Source organism: Anopheles nili, chromosome 3 (assembly GCF_943737925.1).
Source record: "Anopheles nili chromosome 3, idAnoNiliSN_F5_01, whole genome shotgun sequence".
NCBI classification, from domain to species: Eukaryota; Metazoa; Arthropoda; class Insecta; order Diptera; family Culicidae; genus Anopheles; species Anopheles nili.
The window spans coordinates 53446785-53464450 of NC_071292.1; the positions used below are offsets into that span (position 1 = coordinate 53446785).

The 17666-nt window shown below is 44.4% G+C and overlaps 1 protein-coding gene across 2 annotated transcripts; it reads right to left on the bottom strand.

The window, feature by feature from the left end:
• Positions 1–8580: 8580 nt before the first annotated feature.
• On the bottom strand, positions 8581–11309 carry LOC128725282 (uncharacterized). Of its 2 annotated transcripts, XM_053819015.1 has the most exons (3): positions 11176–11309; positions 9171–10204; positions 8581–9059 (listed from the first exon to the last, which is right to left on the bottom strand). In XM_053819015.1, exons 2-3 carry the CDS (start codon positions 10201–10203, stop codon positions 9013–9015), a joined length of 1080 nt encoding a protein of 359 aa, XP_053674990.1. In that variant the 5' UTR covers position 10204; positions 11176–11309; the 3' UTR covers positions 8581–9012. The 2 variants fall into 2 exon arrangements, with proteins under 2 accessions (XP_053674990.1, XP_053674989.1); XM_053819014.1 differs by having other exon boundaries at positions 8581–10204.
• Positions 11310–17666: the final 6357 nt, after the last annotated feature.

The window sequence follows — 17666 nt, forward strand, 5'->3', positions numbered from 1 at the left end:
AGTACCAGAAGGATCACGGATGCTGTGGATTGGGCCATAACTGGTTTGGTGCTATGCGCTCGTATGTTGATGACCGAAATTTTTATAACTACTTCGGAGTATCGGTTGCTGGAAATCTTTTGAACCGAAGTATGCTTGTGGAGCGCCAGGACAGGTCTGTTTGTCGAGAGCGCTCGTATACAACTGATGCAGTTTGGAGAATGTTTTGGGCGTTTGAGTCGAAAGGGACGGCAGAAAGCATTCTGTTTCTGTTTCATTCATGCAGAGCGCAGTGCATCAATTGTCATACTGTATAAACTGCACACTTTACGAACTGAAATATTACTCAAAACAAAATGAGTCAAGATTGTTTTTAAAGAAAAATGAAGCTGATCGACATCAAAACAAACAATCAAACCCTTTTTGCCAGGGAGTATTAACACATTTCGTTGCTAAATTTTTTGGTACGAAAAACGTGGGTGATACGTTGAATAAATGCGTTCCCATAAAGTTCACAAAGTACTCATAAAAAACTTATTTAACAGTTCAGCTAAACAGTTAAGAGCCGACGATGAAACATACGTAAAAATCCTGTTTTCGAAAAGCATTATTGGAAGCTTTTCCATATTCTTCCAAAAAGGTTTACTATAAATAGAAACAACTTTCGAATATTCTACGCTTTACGTCCATCGGTGTCGCGATCCTGATGCACATGATTATGGCTTTAAGACATATGGGCATTGTAGTGAATGGCATGATAATGGAAGCCAAATCCAGGAGAGAGTGAATGTCACATGGAAGCAGCATTTGGTTAATTTTAATTCGATGTAGCGTTCAGGTGGTGCAGCTACTTGGGAGTATTCTTTGGGTATTCCATCCTCGCGCGTTTTTACGATGTAAGAATGGAAAGTAACAATGATTGGTGAGAAAGTATATTGCAACCGCACTTTTAAAATTTACAACTTACGATGAAAAATCTGCCTCATCCAAAAACTACAAAAGGAACATCCTGTCAATGGATGCCGTTTAGTTCGCCAACATATATCCAAGAAGTTGATACCGATTGCTTCAGTGGTCAGTGCTTTAGCGCGTACCCGGAATCCTTACACTCTGCGAAACATGGCACGATCCTGTGTGGATCGGTGTGGCAGGACCGCATGGGCGCTCTTGGTGTTGTGCATAATCCCGTTCAACGTTGCTCATAAGTGGGCTACCCTAGACGATCGCATGGATGATGTTGTTGCAAAGTTTTCCAATTTTAGAGATATCGTTAACCTTAACACTTATCTCTTCGATCTAATTGGAATGATATCTGATATAAAACCTGCGTACGGTCCAGTGCACTATCATCACGATCAGCATTTCGACGATAGTGATGATGGCGATGATGGTGATGATGGCGATGATGGAGATGATGGAGATGATGGCGATGTAGAAGGCAGTGGTTCTGGAAGCGGAAATGGAGAAGGTAGTGGAAATGGAGAAGGTAGTGGAAATGGAGAAGGAAGCGGAAATGGACAAGGAAGTGGAAATGGAGAAGGAAGCGGATATGGAGAAGGAAGCGGATATGGAGAAGGTAGTGGAAATGGAGAAGGAAGCGGAAATGGACAAGGAAGCGGAAATGGACAAGGAAGCGGAAATGGACAAGGAAGCGGAAATGGAGAAGGAAGCGGATATGGAGAAGGAAGCGGATATGGAGAAGGTAGTGGAAATGGAGAAGGAAGCGGAAATGGACAAGGTAGTGGAAATGGAGAAGGAAGCGGAAATGGACAAGGAAGTGGAAATGGAGAAGGAAGCGGAAATGGACAAGGAAGCGAAAATGGAGAAGGAAGCGGAAATGGACAAGGAAGCGGAAATGGAGAAGGAAGCGGATATGGAGAAGGAAGCGGATATGGAGAAGGTAGTGGAAATGGAGAAGGAAGCGGAAATGGACAAGGTAGTGGAAATGGAGAAGGAAGCGGAAATGGACAAGGAAGTGGAAATGGGCAAGGAAGCGGAAATGGACAAGGAAGCGGAAATGGAGAAGGAAGCGGATATGGACAAGGTAGTGGAAATGGAGAAGGAAGCGGAAATGAACAAGGTAGTGGAAATGGAGAAGGAAGCGGAAATGGACAAGGAAGCGGAAATGGACAAGGTAGTGGAAATGGAGAAGGAAGCGGAAATGGACAAGGAAGCGGAAATGGAGAAGGAAGCGGATATGGAGAAGGAAGCGGATATGGAGAAGGTAGTGGAAATGGAGAAGGAAGCGGAAATGGACAAGGAAGCGGAAATGGACAAGGAAGCGGAAATGGACAAGGAAGCGGAAATGGAGAAGGAAGCGGATATGGAGAAGGAAGCGGATATGGAGAAGGTAGTGGAAATGGAGAAGGAAGCGGAAATGGACAAGGTAGTGGAAATGGAGAAGGAAGCGGAAATGGAGAAGGAAGCGGAAATGGGCAAGGTAGTGGAAATGGAGAAGGAAGCGGAAATGGACAAGGAAGTGGAAATGGAGAAGGAAGCGGAAATGGACAAGGAAGCGGATATGGAGAAGGTAGTGGAAATGGAGATGGAAGCGGAAATGGAGAAGGAAGCGGATATGGAGAAGGTAGTGGAAATGGAGAAGGAAGCGGAAATGGAGCAGGAAGCGGAAACGGCGGAGGAAGCGGAAATGGAGAAGGAAGTGGATACGGCGGAGGAAGCGGAAATGGTAACGGACCAGGAAACGGAAATGGAAATGGTAATGGTCAAGGTAATGGTAATGGACAAGGAAATGGAAATGCCAATGGAAACGGAAATGGAAACGGAAATGACAATGGCAATGGACAAGGAAATGGAAATGGTGATGGGCAAGGAAACGGAAACGGAAATGGAAACGGTCAAGGAAACGGAAATGGAAACGGAAATGGCAACGGAAACGGAAATAGTAACGGACAAGGAAATGGAAATGGTAATGGACAAGGAAATGAAAATGGAAACGAAAATGGAAACGGAAATGGTAATGGACAAGGAAATGGAAATGGAAATGGTGATGGCCAAGGAAATGGCCAAGGAAATGGAAATAATAATGGTCAAGGTAATGGTAATGGCCAAGGAAATGGAAATGGAAATGGAAACGGCAATGGAAACGGAAATGAAAATGGCAATGGACAAGGAAACGGAAATGGTAACGGACAAGGAAACGGAAACGACAACGGACAAGGAAACGGAAACGGAAATGATAATGGTCAAGGTAATGATAATGGACAAGGAAATGGAAATGCAAATGGAAACGGGAATGGAAACGGAAATGACAATGACAACGGACAAGAAAACGAAAATAGCAATGAACAAGGAAATGGAAATGATAGTGGTCAAGGAAATGAAAACAGCAATGAAAACGAAAATGAGCAAAGTAACGGAAACGGCAACAATCAAAGTAATGATAACGGAAATAATAACGGAATGGGACAAACTAACAATAACAATCAATCGGGAAATGAAAATGAAAATGAAATTGGAGAGGACCCAACCGAAGAAAATAATAACAGCCAAGAATCCGGAAATGAACAAGAATTCATCATTGGACAATATGGTAGAAATAGTAATGTACAAGAGAATTGAAAAAGGTCAGAAGCTGTCGATTATTATATGTATGGTTAATCTAATGTGTATGTATATATATGTAGCCCATAACAACATTCACGTCAATAGGATGTATTCTACTAGAAAGAAATTAAGAACAGTTTTGTTGTTATTGAATAACATTATCTATATCGTCTTGCGTAATTTATTCTAAATATGTAGTTAAAATTGAGGTACTCAAGTATGTTTTTTGGGAGAGAATATCGCTTAGCATTCGCGGAGGATATGCGATGATGATGATATGATATAGGATATTCAATTGAATAGGTACATCTATACTAAAAAAGTCATTTCCAGAATGAAAATATCTCGTGATAGTTCCTTAATAAAGGTTGTGCTTGCGATAATATAATGCGTTATCGCCAATCAACCTCAATGTTGATAGCTTAGTTTCTGAAATTTAGAATTATAAATAAATATTGTTTTTCCTCGATATGCGATATTACATTCCCGAAAATAGAGTTCTTCCACTCATTTTCTCGTTCTCTCTTTCTCCCTGTGTATTTTGCGTGTGCTTTTCTCTTGTTTCTTATGGAGTATCCCACTAGAGCGCGAGTAAGATTTTCTCTTCAAAATTTCGTCCAATCTGTGTTGCCTTTCACTTCAAGACGATTTTTTCGATGGTTCCATTGCTCAAAGGTTATAAAACCAGCGTCTGCATTCGAATCGGGCCTTAGTTGAAGCCTTACACCCGAGTACGACAGCGGTTCGATCATCTAGCGGAGAAACGGATAGCAATTCATCATGCATCTCTGCAGTGTATCTGTGAGTGTCCTGCTGGCGTTAACGCTGTCTAATTTATGTGAGGCCTTCCCAAGCTCTCCAATCGACAGTAGGATGGATAAGATTGTGGAGATGTTCACCAACTTCCGAGATATCGTCAATCTGAACCTATTTCTGTACGATCTGATTGGGTTAACATCCGACGTAGTGCCGACCTACGGTGCCGTGAGATACTTCCATAACCAGCATTTTGAGCCTCCACCGCCGCCACCTCCGCCACCAACAGGTGATGGATAAAAGAACATACCGTTAAATGTGTTGCTTGTTGAACATATTTAAATTGTGCACTCTCCAGCAATTGCATCAATAAAACTACGTTGATTTTGTACTACTTTTAAACAGACGTGTTTTTCCATAGGCTCAACATGGGCGAAATTTTTCGATGACATTCTGCAAATTTATTAATGATTTCGTTTCTCAAAGTAGTTTTAGTTTTTATTTTCATTTCTCAACATTTCACTCCTTCAAGTAAGGCTTAAAGGAGTGAAGAAAAAATGTAAAAGAAACTTTAGTTTTTCACGAAGTTTGCGGAGACGAAGTCAAACTATTGCAATACTAATGCACAATTTTATTCTTTGGCTTCTATTCAAGTCAAAACTTTTCATGAAAAAGTTTTGTATCAGCTTATGAAGTCTTAACTTAATCAATTTACTATTGTAATGTGAAGTCTCAAATTATAACTGTTTTGGCACTCAAAAAATTATACAGAAAAGCATTTTTTTTTATGTATTTCGTGGTTGTGCACTTGTATTACGAATCAAAAGAACAACTTATATGCAGGCAAGCAAGAAGAAAGCACCTGAATGTGGCCCATATAAGCGGCTATTTCTTGCAAATTTCCTTCATTCTGCTTCAGTCAGCTAGTTGGGTCGTGTGTGCGAAACGGACGGACGAATTTTTGGCAAGTCAACAATGAACACTCGTTTGGCAGTTGTTTTGCTGAGTGTGGCGATCGTCACAGTGAAAGGCGGTTTCCGTGTGTCCGACGATTCCAGGGCGAAGACGGGAGCAAAACCTTTGCAGGTCACGCCTGTTCGGCATTTCCTCGACCAATACCACACGCAACTCCGGGACCTTTCGCAGCACCAACACCAACGGCAGGGAATGAAAATGTTCCCCCAGGATGCTGAGGAGGATGCTCATAGCATGAAGCACGACGAGCTGCCCCACGAGAAGTCTAAGAAGAATAAGGTTCAGGAGTTTTTCACGAAAGAGCAAGCGAAGAAGAACACTCGTGAGAAGTCACCATCGAAAAGTGGTCCAAAAGCCTCCAGTTTGTCGAAACTCCCTAGTTTCGCTAAGTTGCTTCTGGGAGACACCACCAAGCCTGAGCTAGCGTCGGCGGAGAAGCTGCGTAACGTGAACTGGCGAAGCGTTCAGACGTCGTTGGAGTTGCCAACGAAGCAAACCGTCCCATTGGCTCTGGAATTACTTCAAAAGACAGAGCAACTGCTGAAAATTTTTCAAGAGATACAACAGGAATCGAACGGTTTCGTTGAAGACACTCAAGCTCATAATGCGAACGCGATGAAGGATTATACTGCATATTTTAACTAGTTTTATAAGAACACTTCAAAAAGCATGAAAATAAATTCTTACGTTGAACTCCATTCTGAATCGAACTGTTTTGTATTAAACTCCTCCCGAAATGCACAATCAAGGTATTTTCTCTCAAAATTCTCTGTGGGTTTCTCCTGTTTTCGGTGAAAGCCCCACATACACGCAAATGATCCTCTCCTGAAGGCAACAAAAGCTGGCGGCCCGACGACAGACCGTATCATTCTGCAAGTGCACGTTTCGAGATGCAGTTCACGCCACGGAAGCTCACCGTACTCGTCCTGTTGGCGCTGTGGGTCACATCAGTGCCGGCCGAGGAGATCGTCGAGTACATAGACATCCCGAATAGGATCGCTTGGTTGCCGCAGGGTTCGGATTTCGTCATACGGTTTCTGATCGACCTGTCGGATCACATGATCTCGCACTACGGTATAGTCCTGGAGCGCATCAAACATATGCGAGCGCTAATGCGCAGCCATCCACCGGCGTACAATAGCGTCAATTTGTTCTACGATAACGACATTCAGGAGCCCGGTCATCATGGAAAGCCTAATTCAAATCCAAAGCCGGTCCCTCAAGGTCCACCGGGATACTCTAGGGAAGCGTTTAAAACGGCTTTTGAAAGTATTAAGAAATTCGCCGGCAATAGTGCCCGACCGACGTTCCAAAAACACCTTAATTGAATGAGATTAATAAAGCTTTTCTAAGATCAAACATGATTGAATACTTATTTTTCTTTCCATGTCAGTTGTTTTAATAAATGTGGTCTCAAAATGTACATACTTGTACTTGTGTACTTTTATGCAGCGAATTATACTCGCTACGCTCCTTTGGGTAGAACGGAGTTAGATTTGAACGGTATTGATGACGCAGTCCATAGAGTACTTTAAGAAATGAAATCAAATGGTGGCGTCGAGGCATCGGAATAAAAGGTCGTCGAAGTGATTAACAAAGGCTCTCTACTGCAAAGGGTTTTGATTGTTCTTCTAGTTGTCTAGGAGTAAGAAGCAGTCGTAGTCACGGATAAGAAAGTAAGTTTGCATTTTCAAATAGAAAAGGATACACATTTCATGTAATTAATGTGGTTTAATGTGATTTAGTCAGCTGTGATATGAAACGAAACAGAGTAGATCTAATGCCATTGGCTTCGAATAATGATAAGAATATGCAAAGTTGTCAGTATATATACGACAATGAAGTAATTGAAGCGCATTCCAATCTTTTTGTTATATCCAGCCTTGCAAAAGAAAAATTCTTTTTTATTGTTTTAGACCCACTATTTTATTTGCGTTTTTTATTTCGACTCAATTTCATCCGACTTTATTTGGCCGCTCTGGTTTTTTGTAAAGATATTCGTACTTGTAGCTCGGAGGTACTTTTTCAACTTCCCGTACGTACAACTTCACCGGACCCGGAAAATCGTAAGGGAAGAGCATCGCTTCCTCGTTGAACTCATTCAAGGAAGCTAGCTGCACGAAGCCAACCGCATTGTTGGCCGCTTCGATCAGTGTGTCACGGAGCTTGAGAAATGTTTCCACATCATCCAAGTATCCGTGGTGGCTCTCACCGTTCTCGCCGTATCCACCATAGCCATCACCTCCGCCGTATCCGTCGTATCCACCATAACCATCGCTTCCGGAATCGGTGCCCGCGTAACCAGAGTCGATTCCTGCGTACTCGTCATTCGCCACAGTTGCCTTTTTCGCAGAAACAAGGTCCCCAGTCAGAACGACTAGTACCAGAAGTATCGCAGCCAGTCTCGCGATAGTCATCGTCGAACGGGTACAGCTTGCGAGACACTTAAAAATCAACGAACGAGCCCGCGGTCAGACACGTACTGCGGCACAGAATGCCCGAAACGGTTCGAAGAAAATTCTGATTCCAAGCAAGGTGAAATGCATAAGCTCGGGGTTCCCTTTCACCAGATTGTTCGAAAAATAAAACTACACAAACCACCCCTTGCGGTGCATCGTGATTGGTGGAGTATGCAGTTTGGCGCCTCCACCGAAACCGAACATTCGTTCTGACTGATCGAAAGGCCCCTTTCTCAACCGAGCGCATTTTGGCAGTTTGCGTACCACTGCCATCGAACTCGGACGCGTCCAAGAAGCTGTTCAACGCGCTTTCAAAATCCTTCAAATTAGAGCCCACGACTAACCATGAAACGATCGACACCGATCGCGTTCACCGTACTACTGCTGCTGGTACTGGCGTGTGGCACCCTTGCTGATCGGCCCTCACTGGATGAGGTGCGTGAGGACGTCCTACAGCGTATCCTGGCCGCCAACGTGTCCACTCCGGTGACAGGAAAAGGCGCACGTAACCTCCAGAGCTACCGCATCATCGAACCGTACATGATCGCTGATCTACTCTCGGGCATAGCCTTCATCTACTTAACGATACTGGAAGACTACCCCGACATGTCGCTGTATGACATGGGTGACCTGCGGTTGCAAGCCGCACGCTACGTGCCGCAAACCCTCGAGTTTAACTACGTGAAACGAGTATAACCCGTACCGATCGAACACGAAATAAACCACCAAACCACCCCTTTACTAACCGTTTCGCCTGACTCGGAAAGAAACGTGAAAAAGAAGGGCAAGCCACTTGCATTTGCATTCGCATTTTATTCCTCGTTGGATGTTATTTTTTTGTTGTTAGTGATGAGTGCGGCGAATCGTGCACGATCGAGCACGATCCTCGCAGGATGATGGTGAATGATGAGTGATGATCGATGAGAATGAGTTCGCAATCAAATCCCAACCCATCCCCAGCTCCTTTAAGGTGGGGTTTCGTTTCAGTCCGCTTGTCTTGGGTCGTCCTTTCGAGCTCCGAGAATGTATGTATGTGTGTTGTAGGTGTGAGTGTCCTAAGGCTAACGCTATCCTAGAGAGTCCACGGGGTGGCAGAGTATCACGTTTTTGAGCACGGGACGAGCTGTCCGCAGTGGCCGAAAGTCAATGGGGAAAATTAAGGACTCGCTCTCGGGGCAGTGCGTGTATGTGACGTATACAGACATATCCTGATTCCGAACGCGCCTCGAAGGCTCGTTCGCTCTCTTTCCTTCCGCATTACGCAACCAGCAGTCGGGGCTTACAGTGGCTTCTTCTTCTCCTCGTCCTCCTCGTCGAAGAAGTTACCTGCAACGGAAGTGGCCGACGGTGAAGCCAACGCTAGACCATTCTTACCGACAATGGCCGTTCCGGTGGGGGCTGACGCGGCCACACCACCACGCCCGGCCAGGGCTATACCGGAGGGTTTGACGGCGGCGATGGCCGGATCGTTCACGCTGCGCTGTACGGCTTCATCCTGCTTGCCCGGTTGCTCCTCATCGACGATCGGCTGCACCTGGGGTGCGGTTTCCTCATCCTCGACGATCTTCGAGCGACCCTGCACAACAACGGCCGGTTGTTCCTCATCATCAGCCATCATCACCATCAGCTGGTGGTGGTTTTGCTGCTGCTGCTGCTCTGGCTGCGGTTCATCATCGAGCGATCGCGCCCATGCACGATCGATCGTCTGCTCCTTATCCTGGTGGGACTCCAACAGATCGTTCTTAAGCTGCGCCGGAACAGCGGCCGGGACGGGTGCGATCGGGGCGAGCGAAGATACGATCTGAGCCTGGAACTTGGGCTGTAGTCCATCCTCAGCCTGAATGTCAGCGGAACCGGCACGCGCGTGGATCGCCTGCAACGGCTGCAGACTGAACACCGGGCTGAGAGGGTTCTGCAGTGCGTCAAAGTTGCCATAGAACTGGGGCGTTCCACTCAAGATGTAGTAGCGCTGAGGCTGCGGCAGAGCAGCGGTCGCGGCCGGTGTGTCTGAAGCACTCTTTTCTGCCTCAGCAGCCGGAGCCATGAACATAAGCTGCTTCTCGGGCGCGTTGCTAGCCGGAGCTTCAGGTGCGGGTGCTTCCGTCGTTTCGGAGTCTGTTGGAGGCGCCTCGGTCATGGGAGGCTGTAGGAAGGAAAACACTGACGACCACCAGTTGCCCTCATCTTGCTTAAGGGTCACCAACCGGATGGGTTTGCCCTCGGTGTACTGATGCGTGGTGTGGGTGGTCGTAGTCAATGGCAGCGATGGGTAGTAGTAGACGTACTGCTTCGGTTCCAGCTTCAGCTGCTGGATCGGTTGGATGAGATGTGGCTGAATCTTGAGCGTGGCTGGCTGGGGCTGCAGCAGATAGTACTGCGTCGCAGGCTGCAGGATGGCGGTCGGAGCCGCACGACATCCAGCCAGCAGGCCCACCAAGGCGACCACCGCAACGGTACTCAGATGGCCCATCCTGCAGCATCGGAGAATTCAGGTTCACGCGAGCATGAAAAGACAAGAGAACGGAAAATGCAATCTGATGATGCTGCAAACTGGTTGTCCTGTTGCGGTCGTGCTATTGAACTTGGCCGGTTGTAGAGCTAGCTAGCCCGGCTTGCCCAACAGTACGCGAACTCCGTAAAGAGGTCGTACATGGCCCCACGAGAGAGAAAGAGAGAGAGAGATAAAGAAACCTTTCCACCAACCGGTCGGTGCCGTTGGCGTGACTGAAAACCGGTCTGCGAAATAAAAATTGAGAGCAAACGAGCCACTGCCACTGGCGAAGGTGGGTACTGGGTGTGAGAAAGGTCAAGAACTGCACTCGTGACGCCATTGTGAAGGTGAAGGGCAGATGCAAAAGAAAGCAGGGCATATCGGGAGTAAAGAAGGACTAGTGAGGGAGATTGGCGTGAGCTTAGTTAATTAAGACGTGCATTTCTACAAAAAAAAATAATTACGTACCAGAAACTGCATGAAAGCAGCATTCTGTGGTACGTTAGGTGCTCTGTTGGACTTTTTCTATGTTACGCCTACTTTTGTATAACTCGAGAATAGATTGTAAAACTAGAATTAGGGCAGCATTTCATCCGCAGCTCGTACTCTTTTCTAACGCTCAATTAGACTCCCAACATAGAAGGATATTCATTTGGTAAATGGTAAATTTCTGTTGCAATGCTTGCGCAAAAGCATCATGATAAAACGACAAACGCATTGTCAACGAGAAACTCAAAAATAATTTATGTTTGCCTTATGACCTAACGTTTCCAAGAAGAAAAACTCATTTGGATAAATGCCAACACCTTATTCTGAGTCCTAGAGGAGAGAAACTTAATTAGCTTTCATTTCCATTTCTACATGAAATGGGATCGAAAATTAACTATTGATCGACGAATCCGATTCCTATGAGAGAATGTTTCACGCAACACCCGACCCGATCCAGCTTACCTTTCGCTTTTGTCACACACACACACACGCTGGAGCTATTGGAAAATCCTAGAAGAAATGGTGCGCACTTCTTCAACTGATTCTACGCTTCGCTAGCTGCACTTGCCTACAACCCACAACTATCGACTAGATCCGGAGCCTAGCGGACAACTGACTGGAAGCGTCTGCCCGAGAACGCCCTTTATAAGCTCGGCCCTCCCCTGGTTGTCTCCTACCCCCTTTGTACCATCCGACCCTGGACGGACTCGATCCTTCAGCCGTGGTTCGATCGCACAAGATCACATGCAAAGCCACTATACTCCGTCCTGCTCGGGTACCCTAGATGCACCACGCTGATGCACCACAGCCCCGATGCACTAGCGTGCGTTGGTGTAGCCAAAGCGTTGGGTTGTGTTGGTGCACTCCTAGCAAACTAGAACAATAAATGGATCCCACCTTGGGACCGGACGGTACCACCCAAACCAGGGAGGATCGTGCAAGATAGCAAACGGGAAGCTGTTGTGGAAGAAAAATCGAATTGCATTCAGAATCTGACCATAACAAACTGACAGTGGTAACTTGGGTGGCTAGCAGAGGTAAGTGAATAGAGTCATGAATTTACTTGCCTTCTCTCTTTTTCGCTTCATTTTTTAGATACATAATTTTCATTCCCACAAATCGGATCGCAAGGCGCGACTCTGAAAAGGGCTCGATGTCCGCTACCCGTGGGCAGAATGTTTTCTTTTCGACCCCAAGAAAGGACACGCGGCGAAGTGTGGCAGAGCGTGATTATTGCGAGATATTTTTCAGGTAGAACACACCATAAATCGTACGCAGCTGATACGCAGCCGGCTGGGAGGTGTTTCTTCCGATTTCGCCCTTTCGAGCGCAAAAGGAAAACAAGGTATCCGGTGCCGATCGGTTACTGCTGCTCTCGATCTTGCTCCCACAGGGAGCATAAAAAAGGGTTCTGCATAATTTATCTCCCATGTATGATGTTGTGATTCCCTCACCTCGTTTAGTGTCCCTGGACGATCCCGTTCTTTGGCGGGGTTCGTTTGTCCTGCCCTGTCGCAGTGTTATTTTTTATTATTTTATTTTTATTTTTTGCTCACATTCCTTTTCCGGTGCTCGACACCTTCGGGACCGCTAACACGTGGTTCCCTTCTAACGGGGCTTTTCCTGTTGCATTTTGTAGCCCACGCATAACGCAATTCTATATTTCCCGACCATTCACGGACGCAGTCGCCGGTGGCATCGTTCTTGGCGAAATTATGCCCATTTCATCCTTCAGTTTCGATTCTCCACACGCCATTGGACACCTCCGGTTCGTTGCATTCGCTTATCGATCGATCGGTAGATTTTCATCGCCCCAGCCGACCGGTTTTCCATTTTGCCATTCCTGATTGCCGTTCCTGATTGATTCCTGGGGAGCGAGCGATGGTCGTCGTTTCGCTCGTTCTTTGATTGCACTCCTATTTGGAATACTTCGTTAGAGTGCGGCTGCAGAATCTTCTGGAGCGAGCTGTTGGCAAAGAACTTGTTTTGCTGTCTATGGCGGGCGAGTTATCTCCCGGGTTGTGACGATGAAACGAGGCTGGAACGAACGTAAATGCCATCCCGAAGCTATCCTAGAATGCCATGCAATTAAACAGGCTCGACAATTGAGTGAGGGGATGCTATTTAATGATGGTTTTATTCGTTTTTATGATACCCATTTGGATAGAATATTTATGCTGAATAACGCACCACTCTGCGATTGGTTGCATGGATCTTTTTTTAATTTTTATGCTAATTATGTGTATTTAACCAAAAACCGCTATATAACCAAGGATATTTGAATTATTATTATCAATTTTTTTTAAATCTAAGAAATTCTCTTCAAGTGCTCGTTTGCTGAAGCACTTTCCACTCGTCTCTTCAGTCACTTTTTCTCGGCAGGAGAATATTTACCCAAGAATGCACCATTGATTGCATCTTCCCGACAACCAAGCGAAAAAAAACTGTTCGTTTTTTGACAAAAAAAGAGCAAGCACGCACGCTCCTCAAAACAATATCGAAATCAGGCCCCCTACTGCATTTGCATACATATATTTCAAAACCGCCTTGCCATGTGTCGGCCCCATTTCCACTACCAGCTGCCCATTGCATCGACCATCGGGCTGCTGCATCGAGTGCTCGTAAAATGATCAATACACTCAGGTATTGCAGTCTTGACCACACCGTCAAGGTGACTGTCCCCGAATGTCGAGCCTCCGAGCTGGCTGCCGCCGCCATCAGGGCGATGCCACCCGGTCTCATCAGCTGCATCGAGTGGAGGTTCGACAGGGAGCAAAATTGCATTCCGGTTGCGATCGGATACAAGGGAACGGAACGAAACAGCTCACCCCCACAGGCCGCCATCAACCCTGCACGGCTAGAAGCGGTGTGGCAGCACTAACCTTACCTTAATAAAACTGCACTTACCACAGGACGTGCTGCTGTGTACATCAACACCCCGTTCGATTATGCCCGAGGTGTACCGAGGGAGGGCATTATTTTTTTCTGAGCTCCGTTTTGTTTTATTTCTCCGCCCAACCAGCCCAGTAGGTGAGTCGGTGAGGGAGGTTTTATGTTGCGTGTACTCCCATGCACCGTTCATGTGGATTCAGGGCGTATAGTGCACCACGGCACGTAAGGCTGTGATCGATTTTTGTTGTTCGTTTCATTCGAGTGTATGTCCACGCTTCCACTAGCGCTCATCGTCCCACGACGCCGAGCAAAAGTAAGCACAGCAAGGTTTAGATAAAATCATCGCAATAATGTGCGAAGCTTTTACGAGGGTGCCGAACCACTTGCGGTTGCATTTTACGACAGCTCCGTATTTTATGCTCAAATTGTGCACGAATGATTGGGCAGTAAACGGGATGCCGCTAATTGACCCTTCGGTATCCTTTTCCTAGGCATGACAACCCGATTCAGCGTATGGACTTCAGGAATAGTCCATTAAACGTATGCCTTGTGGAATTGCATTAACCAAGGTTCAAGGCAATGAAGCTATCCTTTAGTAAGTAATTAAAAGCCAATGTTTGAATGGTAGGGAGCTGAATTACATTGAATTAACATTGTGTTAAATAGCATATGGGGATAAAATTGCAAGGCAACGCGCCTTGAAGTATGCAATATATCATACACGTAGACACGCTTCATATTCCTTCGTAGAAAAAACGCTTGGTCCATCTCAAGGATGCAAATGCAAGGATGCAATGAAATGCATTTGGTATTTACCTTTTATAACAACCTACACTCCATAGCATAAGTTATTTGTCTGCCGTAAGGCAAAAAAGCTGAAATCTCAAATGTTTTATATATTCTCAATGAATGCATCTCCTTTTATAAACCCCTTCATAGTTTTACCCGAGCAGTGCGAGCGGGCACATTGAGCGTGCATCTACTGATTTGCCCAGTGATTTGGGCAGCTTTGATTCATCCCTTCACAGTCCTTCAATATTGAAAAAAGGGTCAAAACTTGTCACCCTTTTTTATTTGTGATTTGGAAAAAACGTGCTCTAAAATTTAAAAAAAAAGTTTGTATTCTTTTTTGTTGAGATTTTATGCTAAAAATGCTAATTGGAAAAAGAAAATTAGTTAAAAACTATTATATTTAAATTAGTTTCAGAAAATTAGTTAAAAACTGCTTGATTGTTCTCACCAACATTGAATTCTATTTTGTAAATTACAACACAATTTAAATTTGATCATAGTTTTTATTTGCCTGGCGCAAGTTATTCTATCAAGGGAGTCTTATAATTATATTTAGTTTCTTCGCGTAGCTTTTTATCGCACTTGCTTCTGCATGAACAACAAACTTTGCACTCGCGTGACTTGAGTCAAAAAGTTCATTTTTTGATACTTTAATGATAAACTTGCGTATTGTTCTCAAAACTCAATTTCTAGGTAATAAATACAAAATTTACTCATTCTTATTCTATAATTTCGCATAGTAAGTACATGGTTGGTGGGCATTTCCTTCCATCAAAAAATTGAAGTAATTTAATAAAATTTTACGATTTAAACATAAAAGTAAAAATTCGCAACACACATATTCATAGAGAATCTATGCATGTTCATAAAAAATGAAGAAATAACAGTGCACAAGGCAATTGTGGAAGAATAAACTTTAATCAAAACTGCCCGAGCACTGCATTGGATCAGTAGATACACGCTTGCATGCAACAAATGCACAAAAATCAAGCCCACGCTCGTCGCTAAGCGGTTCGATTCGAGGACGGTTTTTGAACGCCAAAATCGCCGAAACTGAATTCGCTAGTAACGAGAGATCATGCGTCGAAGAGGATACATGTACCAGCTGGATTATCGCACTAGATTTAATGGATTTCCCCTCCAAATGTTATCGGTACATATCGTCGATCTTTCTGGCGCACGATAATCAGCATCCCATCTCGTTTGCTCTCGTTAGCTATCGATCGGATTATTCTACGCACACTGTAGGATCTTTTTGAGTGTCGTATTTTGCCGGTCAAAATTCGGTCGCAGTATTTTGCCGGTAATAATAAATTGGGTGACTGCATACATTAAATCCTTTTATGATACAAAACATAGTTGCAAACGGTGAGCGATAAATTTATGTTATTTAAACCATCGCTCTCCATATCATTGAGCATATTTTTATCACAAAACTATATGAAAATAGCGGGATAATCAAACACGATGTTCAACTAGCACGCACCACTCCATAGTGCAAGCAATGATCACCTCCTAAGCTCGCCTGGTACAAAATATAGTAGCTCGTCCTTGTTGCGCTCACGTGCTGCTACCGTTATCCGAAATAGTAATCTTTAAGCCCATGGCACACGCTTTTTATCAGCAGAGCCAAATCTGGCGTCGTTGCGCGTGGTTTTCGCGCACGTGGATATCACAAAAATTAATTCGATTAGCCACCAATATCGAACGATTTGAACGCTTGCTCATCGGGAGGATTTCGGCGTCGGATTTTGAACGCCAAAATCGCCGAAACTGAATTCGCTAGTAACGAGAGATCATGCGTCGAGGAGGTTGCATGTACCAGCTGGAATATCGCTAATGGATTTCCCCTCCAAATGTTATCGGTACATATCGTCGATCTTTCTGGCGCACGATAATCAGCATCCCATCTCGTTTGCTCTCGTTAGCTATCGATCGGATTATTCTACGCACACTGTAGGATATTTTTGAGTGTCGTATTTTGCCGGTCAAAATTCGGTCGCAGTATTTTGCCGGTAATAATAAATTGGGTGACTGCATACATTAAATCCTTTTATGATACAAAACATAGTTGCAAACGGTGAGCGATAAATTTATGTTATTTAAACCATCGCTCTCCATATCATTGAGCATATTTTTATCACAAAACTATATGAAAATAGCGGGATAATCAAACACGATGTTCAACTAGCACACACCACTCCATAGTGCAAGCAATGATCACCTCCTAAGCTCGCCTGGTACAAAATATAGTAGCTCGTCCTTGTTGCGCTCACGTGCTGCTACCGTTATCCGAAATAGTAATCTTTAAGCCCATGGCACACGCTTTTTATCAGCAGAGCCAAATCTGGCGTCGTTGCGCGTGGTTTTCGCGCACGTGGATATCACAAAAAATAATTCGATTAGCCACCAAGAACGAATTGAACGCACGATGCTCATCGGAAGGATTTCGGCGTCGGATTTTGAACGCCAAAACCGACAAATTTCAATTCGCTAGTACCGAGAGATCATGCGTCGAGGAGGTTGCATGTACCAGCTGGAATATCGCTAATGGATTTCCCCTCCAAATGTTATCGGTACATATCGTCGATCTTTCTGGCGCACGATAATCAGCATGCCATCTCGTTTAGCTATCGATCGGATTATTCTACGCACTCTGTAGGATCTTATTGTGTGTCGTATCTTCTCGGTCAAAATTCGGTAGCAGTATTTTGCCGATAATAATAAATTGGATGGCTGGATACATTAAATCTTTTAATGATACAAAACAAAGCAGCAATCGGTGTGCAATAAATTTATGTTATTTAAACCATTGCTCCCCATATCATTAAGCATGTTTTTATCACAAAACTATATGAAAATAGCAAAATAATCAAACACGATGTTCAACTAGCACGCACCACTCTATGCGATATTATAGAATTTTTGAACCCTTTTTTCAAAATTGAAGGACTGTGAAGGTGTTAATCTACTAGTTTTTCCTTCGATTTCGATTTCTATCTGCATTCATTCTATCCGATCAATTTCCGACTTCATTTATTAGGATTGTCTATTTCGCTATCAATCCTTGAATCTATGAATCCCATTTTCACAACATTCTTGAATAAAGGCTACATAATGTGACCTATACCTGACTCTATTTCTGAAATGAGTTTTCTTTCAAAAAAATCAAAGTCATACCACCATCAGGAGTTCTTTTATCCAACTACATCACTAATGGAAGCTATTCCGTTCATTTATTTTGTATTCACTTAAGCTATAAGAAATGC

What these genes read in the sequence shown, in the direction of transcription:
- LOC128725282 (XM_053819014.1), bottom strand. Translation starts at nt 10,203, where the DNA reads ATGGGCCATCTGAGTACCGTTGCGGTGGTCGCCTTGGTGGGCCTGCTG.